At 39.5% G+C, this 13,823-nt stretch overlaps 2 protein-coding genes across 3 annotated transcripts in view; both read left to right on the forward strand.

Moving 5' to 3' along the window:
- The window catches only part of abca12 (ATP-binding cassette, sub-family A (ABC1), member 12), a 58,178-nt gene extending 52,058 nt beyond the window's left edge, over window positions 1-6,120 (forward strand). For both annotated transcript variants that reach the window (XM_026144647.1, XM_026144648.1), the window contains exons 66-71: window positions 1,989-2,123; window positions 2,682-2,785; window positions 3,163-3,255; window positions 3,543-3,648; window positions 4,619-4,756; window positions 5,224-6,120. In XM_026144647.1, coding sequence (XP_026000432.1) covers window positions 1,989-2,123; window positions 2,682-2,785; window positions 3,163-3,255; window positions 3,543-3,648; window positions 4,619-4,756; window positions 5,224-5,307 — 660 coding nt within the window. In that variant the 3' untranslated portion in view covers window positions 5,308-6,120. The remainder of the gene's footprint in view (window positions 1-1,988; window positions 2,124-2,681; window positions 2,786-3,162; window positions 3,256-3,542; window positions 3,649-4,618; window positions 4,757-5,223) is intronic.
- A 3,035-nt stretch (window positions 6,121-9,155) lies between these two features.
- Window positions 9,156-13,738, forward strand: LOC113007580 (BRCA1-associated RING domain protein 1-like). The gene is made up of 7 exons (XM_026144296.1): window positions 9,156-9,223; window positions 9,444-9,503; window positions 9,788-9,844; window positions 10,570-10,718; window positions 11,618-12,702; window positions 13,279-13,359; window positions 13,733-13,738. The coding sequence occupies exons 3-7, from the start codon at window positions 9,798-9,800 to the stop codon at window positions 13,736-13,738; spliced, it is 1,368 nt and encodes a 455-aa protein (XP_026000081.1). The 5' UTR covers window positions 9,156-9,223; window positions 9,444-9,503; window positions 9,788-9,797.
- Window positions 13,739-13,823: the final 85 nt, after the last annotated feature.

Below are 13,823 nucleotides of genomic sequence, written 5' to 3' on the forward strand. Positions count from 1 at the left end.
GAAAAATTGTGGAAAATATCATGACAAGCTGTAAGCGCTGTCTGCTTTTTTCTCTTTCTTTGCACCATTTTGAGGTCAGAATGAAGAACAACAAAAACATTGTCTCTGACAGTCTCAGGCATTTTACCAACAGAATTGAGCACGCACATTACCAAGAGTGCTGCACATAGATACACATGCTTACACAGACAGTAAAGCACAGAAATGGATCTGTCTGACACTAATCACCCTCACTGCTGTTGTTACAGCCCCTCCTCTCCGGTCGGTATACTGACAACAATGGTTATAATGGCAACTGCAGCAGCATCAGGCTAATTCTCAAAGCTGAGGTTATATATAGAGTTCCTCTTATGTTGTCTCCTACTGACAGTCCCCTAGCTGTGCATAATGAGACAGGCCTTAATGGGGTCATTTTGCATTGACATGGTTTTGTTGGCTTAATGAGCTGTAACATCAAAGGTGATAGAAAGCAGCTTTTATGAGAGAACATAAAAACATCATATTTTGATTTGAACCTGCTGCATGAGGAATAGTCTATGTTACCAGTCTTTATCATTCACATAACAAAATACTGTGTATTTGTCTAGTATGAAATTGTCTAGTATAAAACTTTTAAAAACAGTGAATGGTAATGAAAACTCTAGACAAAAGGCGAATTGTCTTACAGAGAAACAGCAGAGACTCTATGTGAAGGTATCTATTGCATTAACTTGCTTCATCGATCTGGTTTCCAAATTTGCCAACTAATGGGAAAAAGACTAAAGCCTACCAATGGGAAATCACTTTAAGCTATTTGAAAATGTAGTTGTATTTACAGCACACTATTTTATTTGATTAACAGGGAAGCCTTGAAGAGTTTTAAGTGACTGAAATGTTTATAAGTCATTAAGGGTTTTTGATCCCTGCTGGGTTTAACACACAGGATCAACTGCCATGCACCAAATGGATTATACTGCATCAGCTTCTGCAGCCCCGGGACTGCATAGAGTTTAGATAGAATAAAGTCACAGTGTAAAGTCATCACTGCTGTACAAACATAATTAAATATTCATGGAAGTGGAATAGATAGATACCTTAGTTATTTGTTGTGTGGCTGTACTGGACGAAATGGGAGAAAGCGGTTACACGTGTAACAGGAATATAAAATTGGCAGTAAGAAATAGTATCCACCTTTACCTTTTATCATGTAAATCTATATTTTCCTGTTGTGAAAACAAGTATGTGTAGTTATATATTAGATCTCCACTGAGGGTCTCCAGTTGAGTTCTTTGCATTATCTTAGAGTCTCTACCTTACAATATAAAGCGTCTTGAAGTGACTGCAGTTGTGATTTGGCTGTTAAGGAACAGCAACTGTTTGAAGCTTTATCATGTGGCTGAAGCTAGGAGCAGCATGGTAGTCTATAACACTGTCTCATTTTGCTTTGGGGTGAAGGCAGGGGGTCAAACAGCCACGAGGAGCAATCATTAGACCTATCGACTCCTGTTACATCACTGAAAGACCATTACACATCCCCTGCAATGATTAGCAGTTTACAACAGACGGTGTTTGGACATTTCCATGATCTACATTCAGATATATATAATACATAAAGAGCATACATAACATAATTTCTTTAGGGATTAATAAAGTATTCTGCTTCTGATATAAACATGGATGGAAAAAGGCAAAGCAAATTTTATTACCTTTAATTATTGTTGTTTTCTATCATTAATCTCGTGCTTATCACTTAGCATGTAAAGTGTCTAAAAAGAAGATTACAGGTGGTAGTCCATGCAGTAATAAATAAATGATTTGCTTTGACCACTGGTGCTGCACCACCAATTAAAAAAGAAAACAGACTGCTAATTAAAAATTATTACAATGTAACCTATCTGTGTAGTCACATTCTGGCTGGGATTAGTGAATGCCAAACTAGAGTCCTCTCACGTGTGCTGTTTGTTATTTTGTCCATCCACTTTGTAATCCCCTGCATGTTTCCTCTGTAGCTGGTGAACTACCTACTGAAGAGGCTGCAGCTCAACTACCACAGAAACATCATTACCGACGGTTACAGTTGTGGCACCCGAAGGAAGCTCTCTACAGCGCTGGCTCTCATCGGGAATCCACAAATCCTTCTCCTGGTGAGAACACACCTGTTCACACTGCTGTAGCTGCACATTTAATTTCCTAACAAGTCACCAGACAACAAATATTAAACTAACTCTGCACCGTTCTTCCTGAAATGGTCTTTGAAGGAAAGCAGATATCGATCACTTAGACTTGACAGATCGCATATAGTTAATTAGTCTGCTTACCCAAGCTTACCCGAGGGGTCTTGCCTGTAGCTTTTAAGTTTGTTTGTGCCTATGTCTCCATCAAATCCTCTCTCTCTTTTTCCATCCCTTTTTGTCTTCAGCTATTCCCTTTTCCTCCCCGTGTTTTCTTCAGTAACCAGTGCTCCCTTGTTTGATTTGTCTTCATTTCTCTGTTGTTTGCTCTGCATGCAACACTGGACCTCCCATCCCCATTCCTATTTTGCATTTATATATGTGTTTACTCTCTCTTCTTTGCTGTGCCCTTCCCTCTACTGTATGCACTACGCTGTGTTTGCTACATGCTGCCTTCCATGTTTTCATTTGATGCCTTTATGCTGTTTTGACCATTCCTCTATTCTTGTCTCATTCCTCCGTTATCCACAGGATGAGCCAAGCTCTGGCATGGACCCTCGTACTAAGCGTCACCTATGGAAAATCATCTCTGAGGAAGTGAAAGGAAAGTGTGCTGTGGTTCTCACATCCCACAGGTTAGAAGATATCATGCACCCATTATATGACCTCAGCACAAAGGAGAGATTTGTGCAGAGATGATTAGCATTCTAGGACAAAGCCATTCAATCTTTTTCCCACAGCATACTCTTGATAACAAATGTAATAACATATATATGTGTGTGTGTGTATGTGTATGTGTATGTATAGATATATATATATATATATATATATATATATATATATATATATATATATATATATATATATATATATATATATATATATATATATATATATATATATATATATATATATATATATTTCTGTGTGACAGCTGGCATGGGTAATTACTTTTATCCTAATGGACCTTTGTATGACCTTTTATCTTTCCCTCCTTGTCTCCAAATCTCAGCATGGAGGAATGTGAGGCACTGTGCAGTCGTCTTGCCATCATGGTGAAAGGTCAGTTCCGATGCCTGGGCTCCCTGCAGCACATTAAGAACAGGTTAGTGACCTCTCCTCATCCTACAACCCTGCCATTACTGCTCTCCACACCCTGTCTCCACTGCCTCTCTTTCTTGCCCCCCATGGTCCTTTGTGCAGTTGAATGCTCAATTTAATTTGTAAGAACAGTGCCCTCCACCACACACACACACACGCACGCACACACACACGCACACACACACGCACGCACGCACGCACACACACACACTCTCTCTCACTCCACCACCAGAGCCCCATGCCTCAGACATGTAAAAACTCTGCTTTGTTCATAAAATCTCCCTTGTGCAGGTTTGGCAATGGGTTCACTGTGAAGATGTACTTGGCTGAGGCCTCTTGTGACGTAGGGAAAATCACTAGCTTCATGCAGCGCAGATTCCCCAGCACTTATCTCAAGGTGAGTTATCCAGAGCAGTCAAGAGTACTTGGTAAAAAAAGGACTCTTGACTACTTTCTGTGCATATTTTTAAATATACACTATAAACTCTAAAGTACACGAGGCATTAATGATCAACTGATAATTAATAAGGCAAGATACTCTTAAATTATGAGCCTTTTTTGGGTATTATTTCCATCCTTTATTATTTGCCTAACAAACTAATATAATAAATCCACAGATGCAGTGATTGTGACAAATCCTGGCAGTATTCCAAGGTCTTTTAGATCGTTTATGTTTCTGGTATATAATTATATATAACAGATGGATATATAAATATGGCTATATTTGTCAGTGTTTAAGGCAAACGTGTTAGCAAACAGTTGCTTATTTACACATCCAGCAGACATGAATCAGCATAAGCACTAATTTGGTGTCATGTTTCTATCTGCCTCACTCTTCACCAACTCCTGAGGGAATGTGGTAGTGAACCAAAATAGCAAAGTTGTTGCCCGTGAAAGCGCTAAATCAGTCATTTAAGCATGGGGTTACCTTCCGAGCTGGGTGATCATTTTGTGTATTTGTCACTGTGATTAACCGTGTTCCCTGTACATGTTTGAATCAGTGTTAATATGATAATAATGATCAGTGCACCATTAAAGAATCTATAAAAAATGAACTTTGTCTGATACCTCGCTGCCCATGTGGACTTTTCTTCATTATAATGCTGACTTGCTCAGCTAAGAATAGAAGGAAACTCATTATATAAGAACCTGCTGTGCCCAGAGCCCTTACCAAAAGTACAGTGCGTATACAGTATTTAAAAAAAAATGTAGATTTTCTACCCCCAAAATAATGTTTGCAGCATTGTAAGATTAAGAAGGATTTTATTTTCTTCATACAAGTGCAAGAATCAAATTATAGTTAAAGAAGAACGAGCACTTTCTTTTAACTTTTTACCTCACATTTGGCATCCTTTTCCAACACACAGGACCAGCACTCGGCTGTGGTGGAGTACCACGTCCCATTTGCTCCTGGAGGTTTGGCTGACATCTTCGACCAGCTGGAGTCCAACAAGACTGCTCTGCAGATCAAGCACTTCTCTGTGAGCCAGACCACACTGGATGAGGTGAGAAAAAAAAGAGACAACATAAACTGAGAGAGGGGAAGAACTAGTGTGAGGTTTTTGTAGGTGTGGGTTGATGGTGGCAAGGGACAGAAAAAAGCGACGGGGAGTGAGAGAAGAAGAGAGGTGGGAAAAGAAGCAGGGACACAAGAAAGCTGAGTGGGAGTGAAAGACAGAGAAAGAGAAAGTTTAAAAGAGGCAGAGGGAAACTGACAGAGGGGAGGCCTGAGGGAAAATAAATGGAATATGAGTTAGGGTGAGAATCCAAGAGCTTTATATGCAGCCAGTGCTGATACTCTTCAACCACTTTACCCCTTTGAGGCTTGGGGATTGGAACATACTATAGGCAGAAGACAGGACAGGAGGGGTGGGGGGGTTGGGAAACGGACCAGCCAAAATTAAGCAGGTCAGAGAAAAATAATTGCCTTTCATATTGACATGGCTCTTACATTATTGCTGAACCTTCACAGGTCTTCATCAATTTTGCCATGGGAAAGATCGGCATGGAAACCATACCAATTGACGCCGAAGATGAAGATGAAGTACAAGCATAGAGCTGACTGCCATCTTTAGTGTGTGTCCATTCACACTAAATCTGACCTTAATATAGTAGAAAATGTGACTTAAATGTTTGTGGGTTCTTTTTAGGAATATTATTTTTTAGTCACTTGACTGTGAATATGAAGGTTAAATTACACTTTTTTTCTTACCAAATCAAACTGTTGATGAAAAGCATAAGAATACATGGCCAGTCTGCATACACGAGTAGATGAAGTGAATAATTACTCTTCTACATAACACTGTTTGCATGTTCACTTTGAATCATTCAGGTAACATTATATATGACGTTTACTTTAATTATCTAGTCTGTTAATTTCTCTCTGTGGCTAGGGTTCTTTTTACCTACCTACCTTTACCTAGAATATTAGACCATAGCTAATAAAATATTTAGAATGATTTTTAATTAAGGTCATTGGTGGCAAACCATCACTATACAACATCATAACATACTCATTTAATAAATATATAACACAAACAAAAAGTAATGTATTTTTTTATGTGAACTATATATAATTCTGCTCCTGAAATGAAATTTTGCCCTGTACCTGTGCATGTGCAATGACAATAAAGTTGAATTCTATTCTATTCTATTCTATTTTAAATTTGACAAAAGAAAATATTGACACTGAGAGCTTAATATGCACTTTCCCCTCACTCATTAACACTTTCTCCAAGGGTATATGTAACTTCTGGAATGACTGTACTGAATATTTAATAGACTTTTTTGCCTATGGACCTGCTCCATGTGGTATTAACTGCATCAAGCCTATTTTTTTATAATTTAATAAAGCTATTTTTCAAGTGCAGCTGCTGTTCATTTGCCTACTGTTTATGCTTCTACTATTTTTCTGCACAGGGACTATTTAAGATCTTTGATTTTGCTTCAGTGGTCAATATAAGTTATAAAAACATTGCAGATGTATTATTGCATTTCTACTAATTAATTCAGTTCAGTTCTATCCATTTATTTTCATATATTTTCATATATTATTTTCATATAACCAGTTTTTTGTGCTGTAAGGTAAACACCCTAACATTCATATAATGCCCTATGAGCAAACACTTTGCGACACTGGGGAAGACCGTCCTTTTTACAGGAAGAAACCTAAGGAAGGGTTGAAAGAGGTAGCATACTGCAGTGGCTGGTGAGGGGAAAGGGGAGACCAGAAACAACAAAAAAAGGTTTCAGGAAAAATTTGACAAAAGTTTATAACATGCAGTACTGGTATATAAATGCACACGGACTGAAAAAAAGGGGAGTGGGGGAGATGTACTTGGTGCATCAAACAAAGTCTCTCAAGTACCTTGCACCTATAATAGCAAACGTTAAAGGCTAATCTTATAAGCGGAAAGAGTTAATGTCTTCCAAGCCCGAACTAGGATCTGGTTCCACAGTAGAAGGGCCAGATATCTGAAGGCTCTTTCTCCCATTCTACTTACATAAACTACAAATCACAAATAAGCCTGCAGTTTGAGAATGAAGTGCTCTGTTGGAATAATATGGTGGTCCTGTGGTAAATGAGGTCTATATAAAGTCTGATCATTCAGGGCTTCGTGCTGAGGAGAAAGATTTTAAATACAAATCAGGATGAATCAGGTTTTTTTCCTCATCCTAGTCTTAGATGGCACATTAGTGGCAGTGTTTTGGATCAATTGAAGCCTCTTCTGGGACCTTTTAGGAAAAGAAAAGTCTATCATAAGGAATTACAGTAATCCAGCCCAGATATAACAATTGCAAGGACTTGGTGTTTTTTGAGCATATCTGCAGAAGAAAAATCATTCCTAAAGATCTGTTTAACATGCCAGTCAATATATATATATATATATATATATATATATATATACATATACATACATACATACATACATACATACATACATACATACATATATGTGTAGGAGAGAGGAACAGGGAAGTGTACTGGTATCAATTTTCAAGAACAAGAGTGATGTGCAGAGCTGTAGTAACTACAGAGGGATAAAGTTGATGAGCCATACCATGAAGCTATGCAAACGAGCTGTTAAGAGCAGCAGTACACCTTCATGCCGAAAAAGAGCACTACAGATGCAATGTTTGCTTTGAGAGTGTCGATAGAGAAGTATAGAAGCGTAGAAGAGATTGCGTATGTGAAAGTTGTGAAGGACATGTATGAGGACAGAGACACAGTGGTGAGGTGTGTGGGTAGGAGTGAGAGATGAGTTAAAGGTGGGGGTGGGATTACATCAGGGATCACCCTTGAGACCCTTCTTGTCTGCAGTGGTGATGGACAGGTCGACAGATGAGGTGAGGCAGGACTCTTTGTGGACAATAATGTTTGCACATGACAATGTGATCTATAGTGAGAGTAGGGAGCAGGTGAAAGAGAGCCTAGTGAGGTGGAGGTATACTTTGAAGAAAAGAGGAATGGGAGTCAGTAGAACTGAGACAGAATACATGGGTGTGAATGAGAGAAACCCAGGTGTAGAGGTGAAGTTGCAAGGAACAGAGGTAGTGAGGGGAGTGTAAATACCTGGAATCAACCATCCAAAGTGATAGGCAATGCACAAGAGAGGTATAGAAGAGAGTGTAAGAAGGGTGGAGTAGGTGGAGATGAGTGTCAGGGGTGATTTGTTACCGAAGACAAAAAACAAGAATGACAGGGAAGTTTGACAAAATAGTAAAAGTGATGTATGGTTTGGGGATAGTGGCTTTAATGAAAAGACAAGAGGCAGAGGTGGAGGTTGCAGAGTTTAAGGTATTCATTGGGAGTGAGCAGGAGGGACAATATTAGAAACGAGTATTTCAGAGGGACAGCTCAGGTTCAGCAGGTTGAAGAAAAGTCAGAGAGGCAAGGCAGAACATGTGTAGAGAATGTGAATATATCGCACAAAAGATGTTGAATATAGAGCTGCCAGGCAGGAGGAAAACACAAAGACCAGAGAAAAGATTCATGGATGTTGTGAAAGAGGACTTACAGAGGCTCGGTGTGACAGGAAAGTAGTACACATAGGGTGAGATGGGGCAGATGATCCACAAGGAAGCAGCCGAAGGAAGAAATTAAAGAAGTTGGACTGTCACTCTAACAAAATAGGGAAGTTTAGATCATCCACTGTATATAAGATATTATCCATAGATATACCACAAAATAATGTTCAGTCTTAACATATTTATTGGTATTCATTTATCACTGTCCATTTCACACGTCCGATTCTCAAAAAAACAACAAAAACCCCTACGTCAGGGTTTACGTCATCACCGGTGCCCGTCGACCAATCCACTGTGGCAATGCGCTTTGCTCGCTTCCGTAAATATTTGGCGGGAGATGTAAGAAGTAAGACAGGAAGTTGTACTTGTTTTTGCTGTTTGATTAATAAAACAACAACAAAAGAGCAACACTCCTATTCTAAGAATGGATGAGCACAGTTCCGTGCAAACAGTGGACTGGAAGAAGACTAAGGAGGCGGCGGCAAACTTCCGACGGTTGCTACTTTGTTCCAAATGGTAAGTAAACGTTAAGTGCAGTACAGAGTGGCAAGCTAACCCTGCGTCGTCTACGAGTACTGGAAGTCAGGCTAAACTGGGTTTTTTATGTGTTTAGGTAGCAGCAAAAGTAACGAAGTGTTGTCTTACACTTAAAGTGGTACAAATATGTAAACATTTACAAATATGTAAATGTTAGTTTGGTATGTTTGTTTAGTCGAACAGTGGCCTGATGCTTATAGAGAAATGCAAAGCAACATGGAAGAAACTTAACCGTGCCCCTAGTCTTGTCCATTATCGTTAACTTTTCATTTGAAACCTCACTTTCAATTCATCCTTAATTAACACACGTGCGGCAATGCCATGAAATGTTGAAGACCTCTGTGCAGCAATGAGAAAACACCACGCAGCCTGCACTTCAACGATGAAAGCTTCCAAAATATAACCTGGTAAACAGTGCCATCACAATAAACCACAGATAATAAACCTGTAACTCGGGCACAGCAAATTACGGTATAGCGGCGATAACGCCTGCAGCACCTGCCAATGAACACTCTGGCATGTTTTGCTAAGCGATCTGGCGCCGAATAAGTGAGAGACAACAGCACAAAGCGTAGTAAAAACAGAGAGTGATGTGCTGCTTAAAATTGTATTTGACTGTGCTTGTAGCTGTGATGGAGTTCGGGTGATTATTTTTGCATATCGCAAGGTCCCGGACTGCCCCAGAGTGTAAGTTGCTAAACATCCAGGACTATGTGCTTTTGTTTTTATGATGGTAATGCACTTTGTGTTAAGGGTTTCAGGGTCTTGTAAAGTTCAGATTTTACACATTTGGCTCAAAAAGTATTGCAGCACCCTGTATTCCTAATAAGGCTATTGTAAAGGCACTTATGCAAATTTGCCTTACGTTTTTTTTAATCCCACTTTAAATTAATTTGTGGGTCTTGGGGGTATACAACCGTTGGCCAACTAACCTCTTTTTTGTCTGTTTTGTTCTCTTTTTTTCCCCCCAGTTCAGATTTGATGAAGGAACCTGTTTGCTTAGGTTTATGTGAGCATATGCTGTGCAGGTAATGTATGAACTTAAGTGTATTCTAACCAATTAAACACCAATAGGACACCAATAGACAGCTTTAGCTAATAAGACTAATGGGTCAATTTCATTTGGTACACCTAAATGATTTTTAACACCTGCAGTATGTTTTGCCTTCATCACAGATTACAATGTGAGCATAGTCTTGCCTCCCCTCTCAGATACTATAGTGCTTTTCACACATTCACTGTAGCCTTGAAGTTTTAGACATCAGTTATTAGAGTTAGTGGAGAAAACACATATATCCAAAGCAGCTGGATTTTCCACATTTTAACCTGGCAGGTGCCCAATACAAAAACCTATGCGATGATGGTTTATGCCACTGTGCGAACAATGCAGGTAGTAGTCTGGTGCCTTTATTGCTAGTGAGTGGGCATAATGTGTTCCCTCCTTCATGCTAACACAAAAAGTATTTCAAGTAGTTTCAGTCCATCTCAAACAGGAATTTTTTTTTCTGTGTGGTACATGTTGGAAGTTGAAATGTTGACAGTATCCCAACCTAATTCCCCTGAAATTGTCTGGAGCGGATGTGTGAAAGTGGCTACTGAGTGAATTAATGTCTGCATGCTTAAACAACAGCCCGAATTTTGATTCTTCTTTTTATGACTGGATGTTCTTTAAAAGTGAAGGAATAACCATTCTGTAATTCTTCTTACTGAGCTGTAGTGTGGACTCCTAATATGGGGTATATTTATTCCTCAGGTCCTGTGCTGGGCCACGTGCAGGAGATGGCTGTGTGGTATGTCACAGCCCTGCCTGGGTGAAGGACATCCAAATCAACAGGCAGCTCAGCAGCATCATAGAACTCTTCTGTGGCTTAGAGTCCCTGCTCACTCCTATTAAAAATCCAGGTAGAGGGAAGCTATATATAAAAATATAGCAGGCTAGAAGCATAATTGACAATTTATCTTTCGAAATCCATGTGTTTTGGTTCGTTCGGTTCACCACGCTTATCCTTCCACACCCTCCTCTATCACTTGTTGACTGAAATGTTCAAACATTTTTCTCCACTAATCTGGTCTGTGATTGACAGGGTTAGTGGCTTGTTTCTTTGGTTTATTATATTTATTGCCCATCTGGCACCCACGTAATTGCACTAATTATGCAGTGCAATTATCCATGTTAGTGTTTATTTTGCAAGTAGATCTCAGCTTTGAAGAAGAATTTCAGAAGGGCTTTCAAAGCCATGTAGTTAATATGGGAACAAATCTACACGTTGTTGTCAGTGTTCACGAAAACAACTAAAGATGTAGAAAGCAAACGAGGTGCTCCAATACGTCTTTCATATGTTAGCATTATTATTTCACTACACCTAATAAGCTGTGCAGTTTCTGTTTATGAGGGATTTTTTTTCTGCTATTTTTTTTTTTTCTTTTGCTTTCTTGCGTTTTATTAGGATCCCATTAGCAGTAGCGTTAGTGTTTGCTATTTTACCTTGAGCCTTTTATTCATTAATATGTGTATGTTTATGTACTCGTATGTAACTACTGTAACACACTAAACGACCAGCCTTGAAATGCAACTAATACTGAAGTTCAATTAAAAGAAAGCATGGAAAAAAGGTCACCATCAAACCACCCCAAATTATACATTAAGAACAGTTCCTCAAAGATCGATGTTAAACTTTCAAGATTTCAGTATATAAATTATTCTTAATTAGCTTGAATAGTTCCATGTGATAATTTTTGTTAGCACTGTGTTTTCACATATATTTCTTTGTTTTTTTTTTTCTTTTCATACTTCATTGTAGACTCATCTGTGGCTGAGATTCAGCCTGATGGCCCTGTACCTAAAAACAACAAGAAGAATTTTAAAATCTGGTTCAGTCCCCGCAGCCGCAAGGTATGCTGCACAGTCGAAAAGGCTGCAGAGATCACCGTACCGGACAACAGGTCTCCTGGAGAAACATCTGCAGCACAGCAAGACACCCTCACTGCTCAATGCCAGGACCTGTCAGTTTTCAATTTCACCTCGTCCTCCCAAGACTCCGGCTCCTCTTCTTCTCAAAGCTGCAACGGTGAAACAAAAAACGACAGGAAGAAGAGGTCAACTAAGAAAAATGCTACCAGCAGGAATGTGCCGGTGCAAGGAGCCACCAGAACCACACGAAAACAGACGAAGCAAAATCTGAAGAAGAAAAGGTTGGAAGCCATAAACCAGCAATGGGGCATCTCAGAAGAGGCTCATCTCTCTGAAAATGAGCAGGTGTGTGCTGATGGAGCAAGAAGGTCCAGTAAAAGGGTTTCATTCCTAAGCCCTGTTGTCACTTCTGATGGGCCTCAGCCTGAGATGGCACAGCGGAGCACTGATAAACTCAGTCCTGCAGGGAGCTCAGTGAGAGAGAGTCTCTCACAAGGCAGCGAGACTGTACTGAATTGCCAAACTGAACTTGTTCAACCCTTGCCGGAAAGTGCCTTTCAGCATGACCAGCTGTCTGCAGATGTACCCAAACCAAATGATAACCCCAAAAATCACAAGAACGTGTCTCCTTCCGAGCATTCCTCAAAAAGATCTAGGACCGAAGACAGAAACAGCACTTTGGACAACACTCCAAAAAGACCAAGACCTTCTCCAGGCAGAAGGGGGAGAAAATCATTGAGTCCGATCTCTCCAGTTGTGCTAAATCCTCCATCTCTGACTACCCCTAAGAGCACCAAAAAGTCCAGAAAAGAGGGCAGAGACAGCCCCTCTGTTCAAGCCAGCCCCTCCACAGAAAGTTACAGGAGATCTTCCTGTTTTAATGGTGCATCTGTTGGACGGTCCAGTCCAGGAAGCCCTGCAGTTATGAAGAGGAACCACAAGGGAGAGACCCTGCTTCATCTAGCTGCAATCAAGGTCATAAAGTGTTGGCATGATTCACTTTATTTACTCAATTTTCTGTTATATTCTAGGTGTGAAAATAACTGCAGGAGACTGCAAGAATAAAATCTGTGCACAGTGTTCCTAAAAAAAAATGAGATATTAAAATGGTAAACAATTATAATTTCACTCATTTTAGCTCAGTAATGCTGTTCTTGGGTTAGGACATTTTGCAGAAATAAAAATCATGAAAATTAGTGAGTGCAAGGAGCAAACCTGGCATTTCCTGTTTATTCTTTTTTCTTCTTTAAAAAAAATTTACAGATATATAATTAAATATTCTCCCTTACTGTGGAGTTGAGTATATTTGGCTGTATTAGATCAGGCAGCCATATTCCACTCTATTGAGACTAAACTGTCTGATAGTAATCCTTGTAAACATAGCTGTAATCCTTCCCTGGATCCCAGACAAAGCAATCAATGGCCCACTGTTGAGTGATTGATAAACCAGAGAGCTTTGGTTTACTGAGATCAGCTGCTGTGTTTAAAGGTTTGCATTTACAGGTCTGTAGTTCTGACCCCAGGTTTGTTATTATCTTTTGGTCTTTGCAGGGAGATGTAGAGGCTGTCAAGGATCTTCTGGATCAGGGGGCTGACCCCAATCTAAAAGATAATGCGGGGTGGACACCTCTGGTAGGTGATGAATTTGTTAGTCTCATTTGTTGTTACACTGTTTCTTCAGCAATGTAGCATTTGTTTACACACAATCGTGTTTTGTTTTTTTTAACTTATTTTGATGACAAATAATTGGCGTCACTACAGTGACTTTTTCCACATAGGTTTTCGTATAGACTTTAACTTTACTTCTATAATGTTTGCTACTTATTATTATTGTTATTAAAGCTAAATATAGCAGGCTAGAAGCATAATTGACAATTTATCTTTCGAAATCCATGTGTTTTGGTTCGTTCGGTTCACCACGCTTATCCTTCCACACCCTCCTCTATCACTTGTTGACTGAAATGTTCAAACATTTTTCTCCACTAATCTGGTCTGTGATTGACAGGGTTAGTGGCTTGTTTCTTTGGTTTATTATATTTATTGCCCATCTGGCACCCACGTAATTGCACTAATTATGCAGTGCAATTATCCATGTT

Source organism: Astatotilapia calliptera, chromosome 16, assembly GCF_900246225.1.
Source record: "Astatotilapia calliptera chromosome 16, fAstCal1.2, whole genome shotgun sequence".
Lineage (NCBI taxonomy): Eukaryota > Metazoa > Chordata > Actinopteri > Cichliformes > Cichlidae > Astatotilapia > Astatotilapia calliptera.

Excerpts from the sequence above, each read along its gene's own strand:
- LOC113007580 (XM_026144296.1), top strand. The coding sequence starts at position 9,798 with ATGAAGGAACCTGTTTGCTTAGGTTTATGTGAGCATATGCTGTGCAG. Across the intron at positions 9,845-10,569 it reads TGTGAGCATATGCTGTGCAG|GTCCTGTGCTGGGCCACGTG; the intron begins GTAATGTATGAA and ends TTTATTCCTCAG. Across the intron at positions 12,703-13,278 it reads TTCATCTAGCTGCAATCAAG|GGAGATGTAGAGGCTGTCAA; the intron begins GTCATAAAGTGT and ends TGGTCTTTGCAG.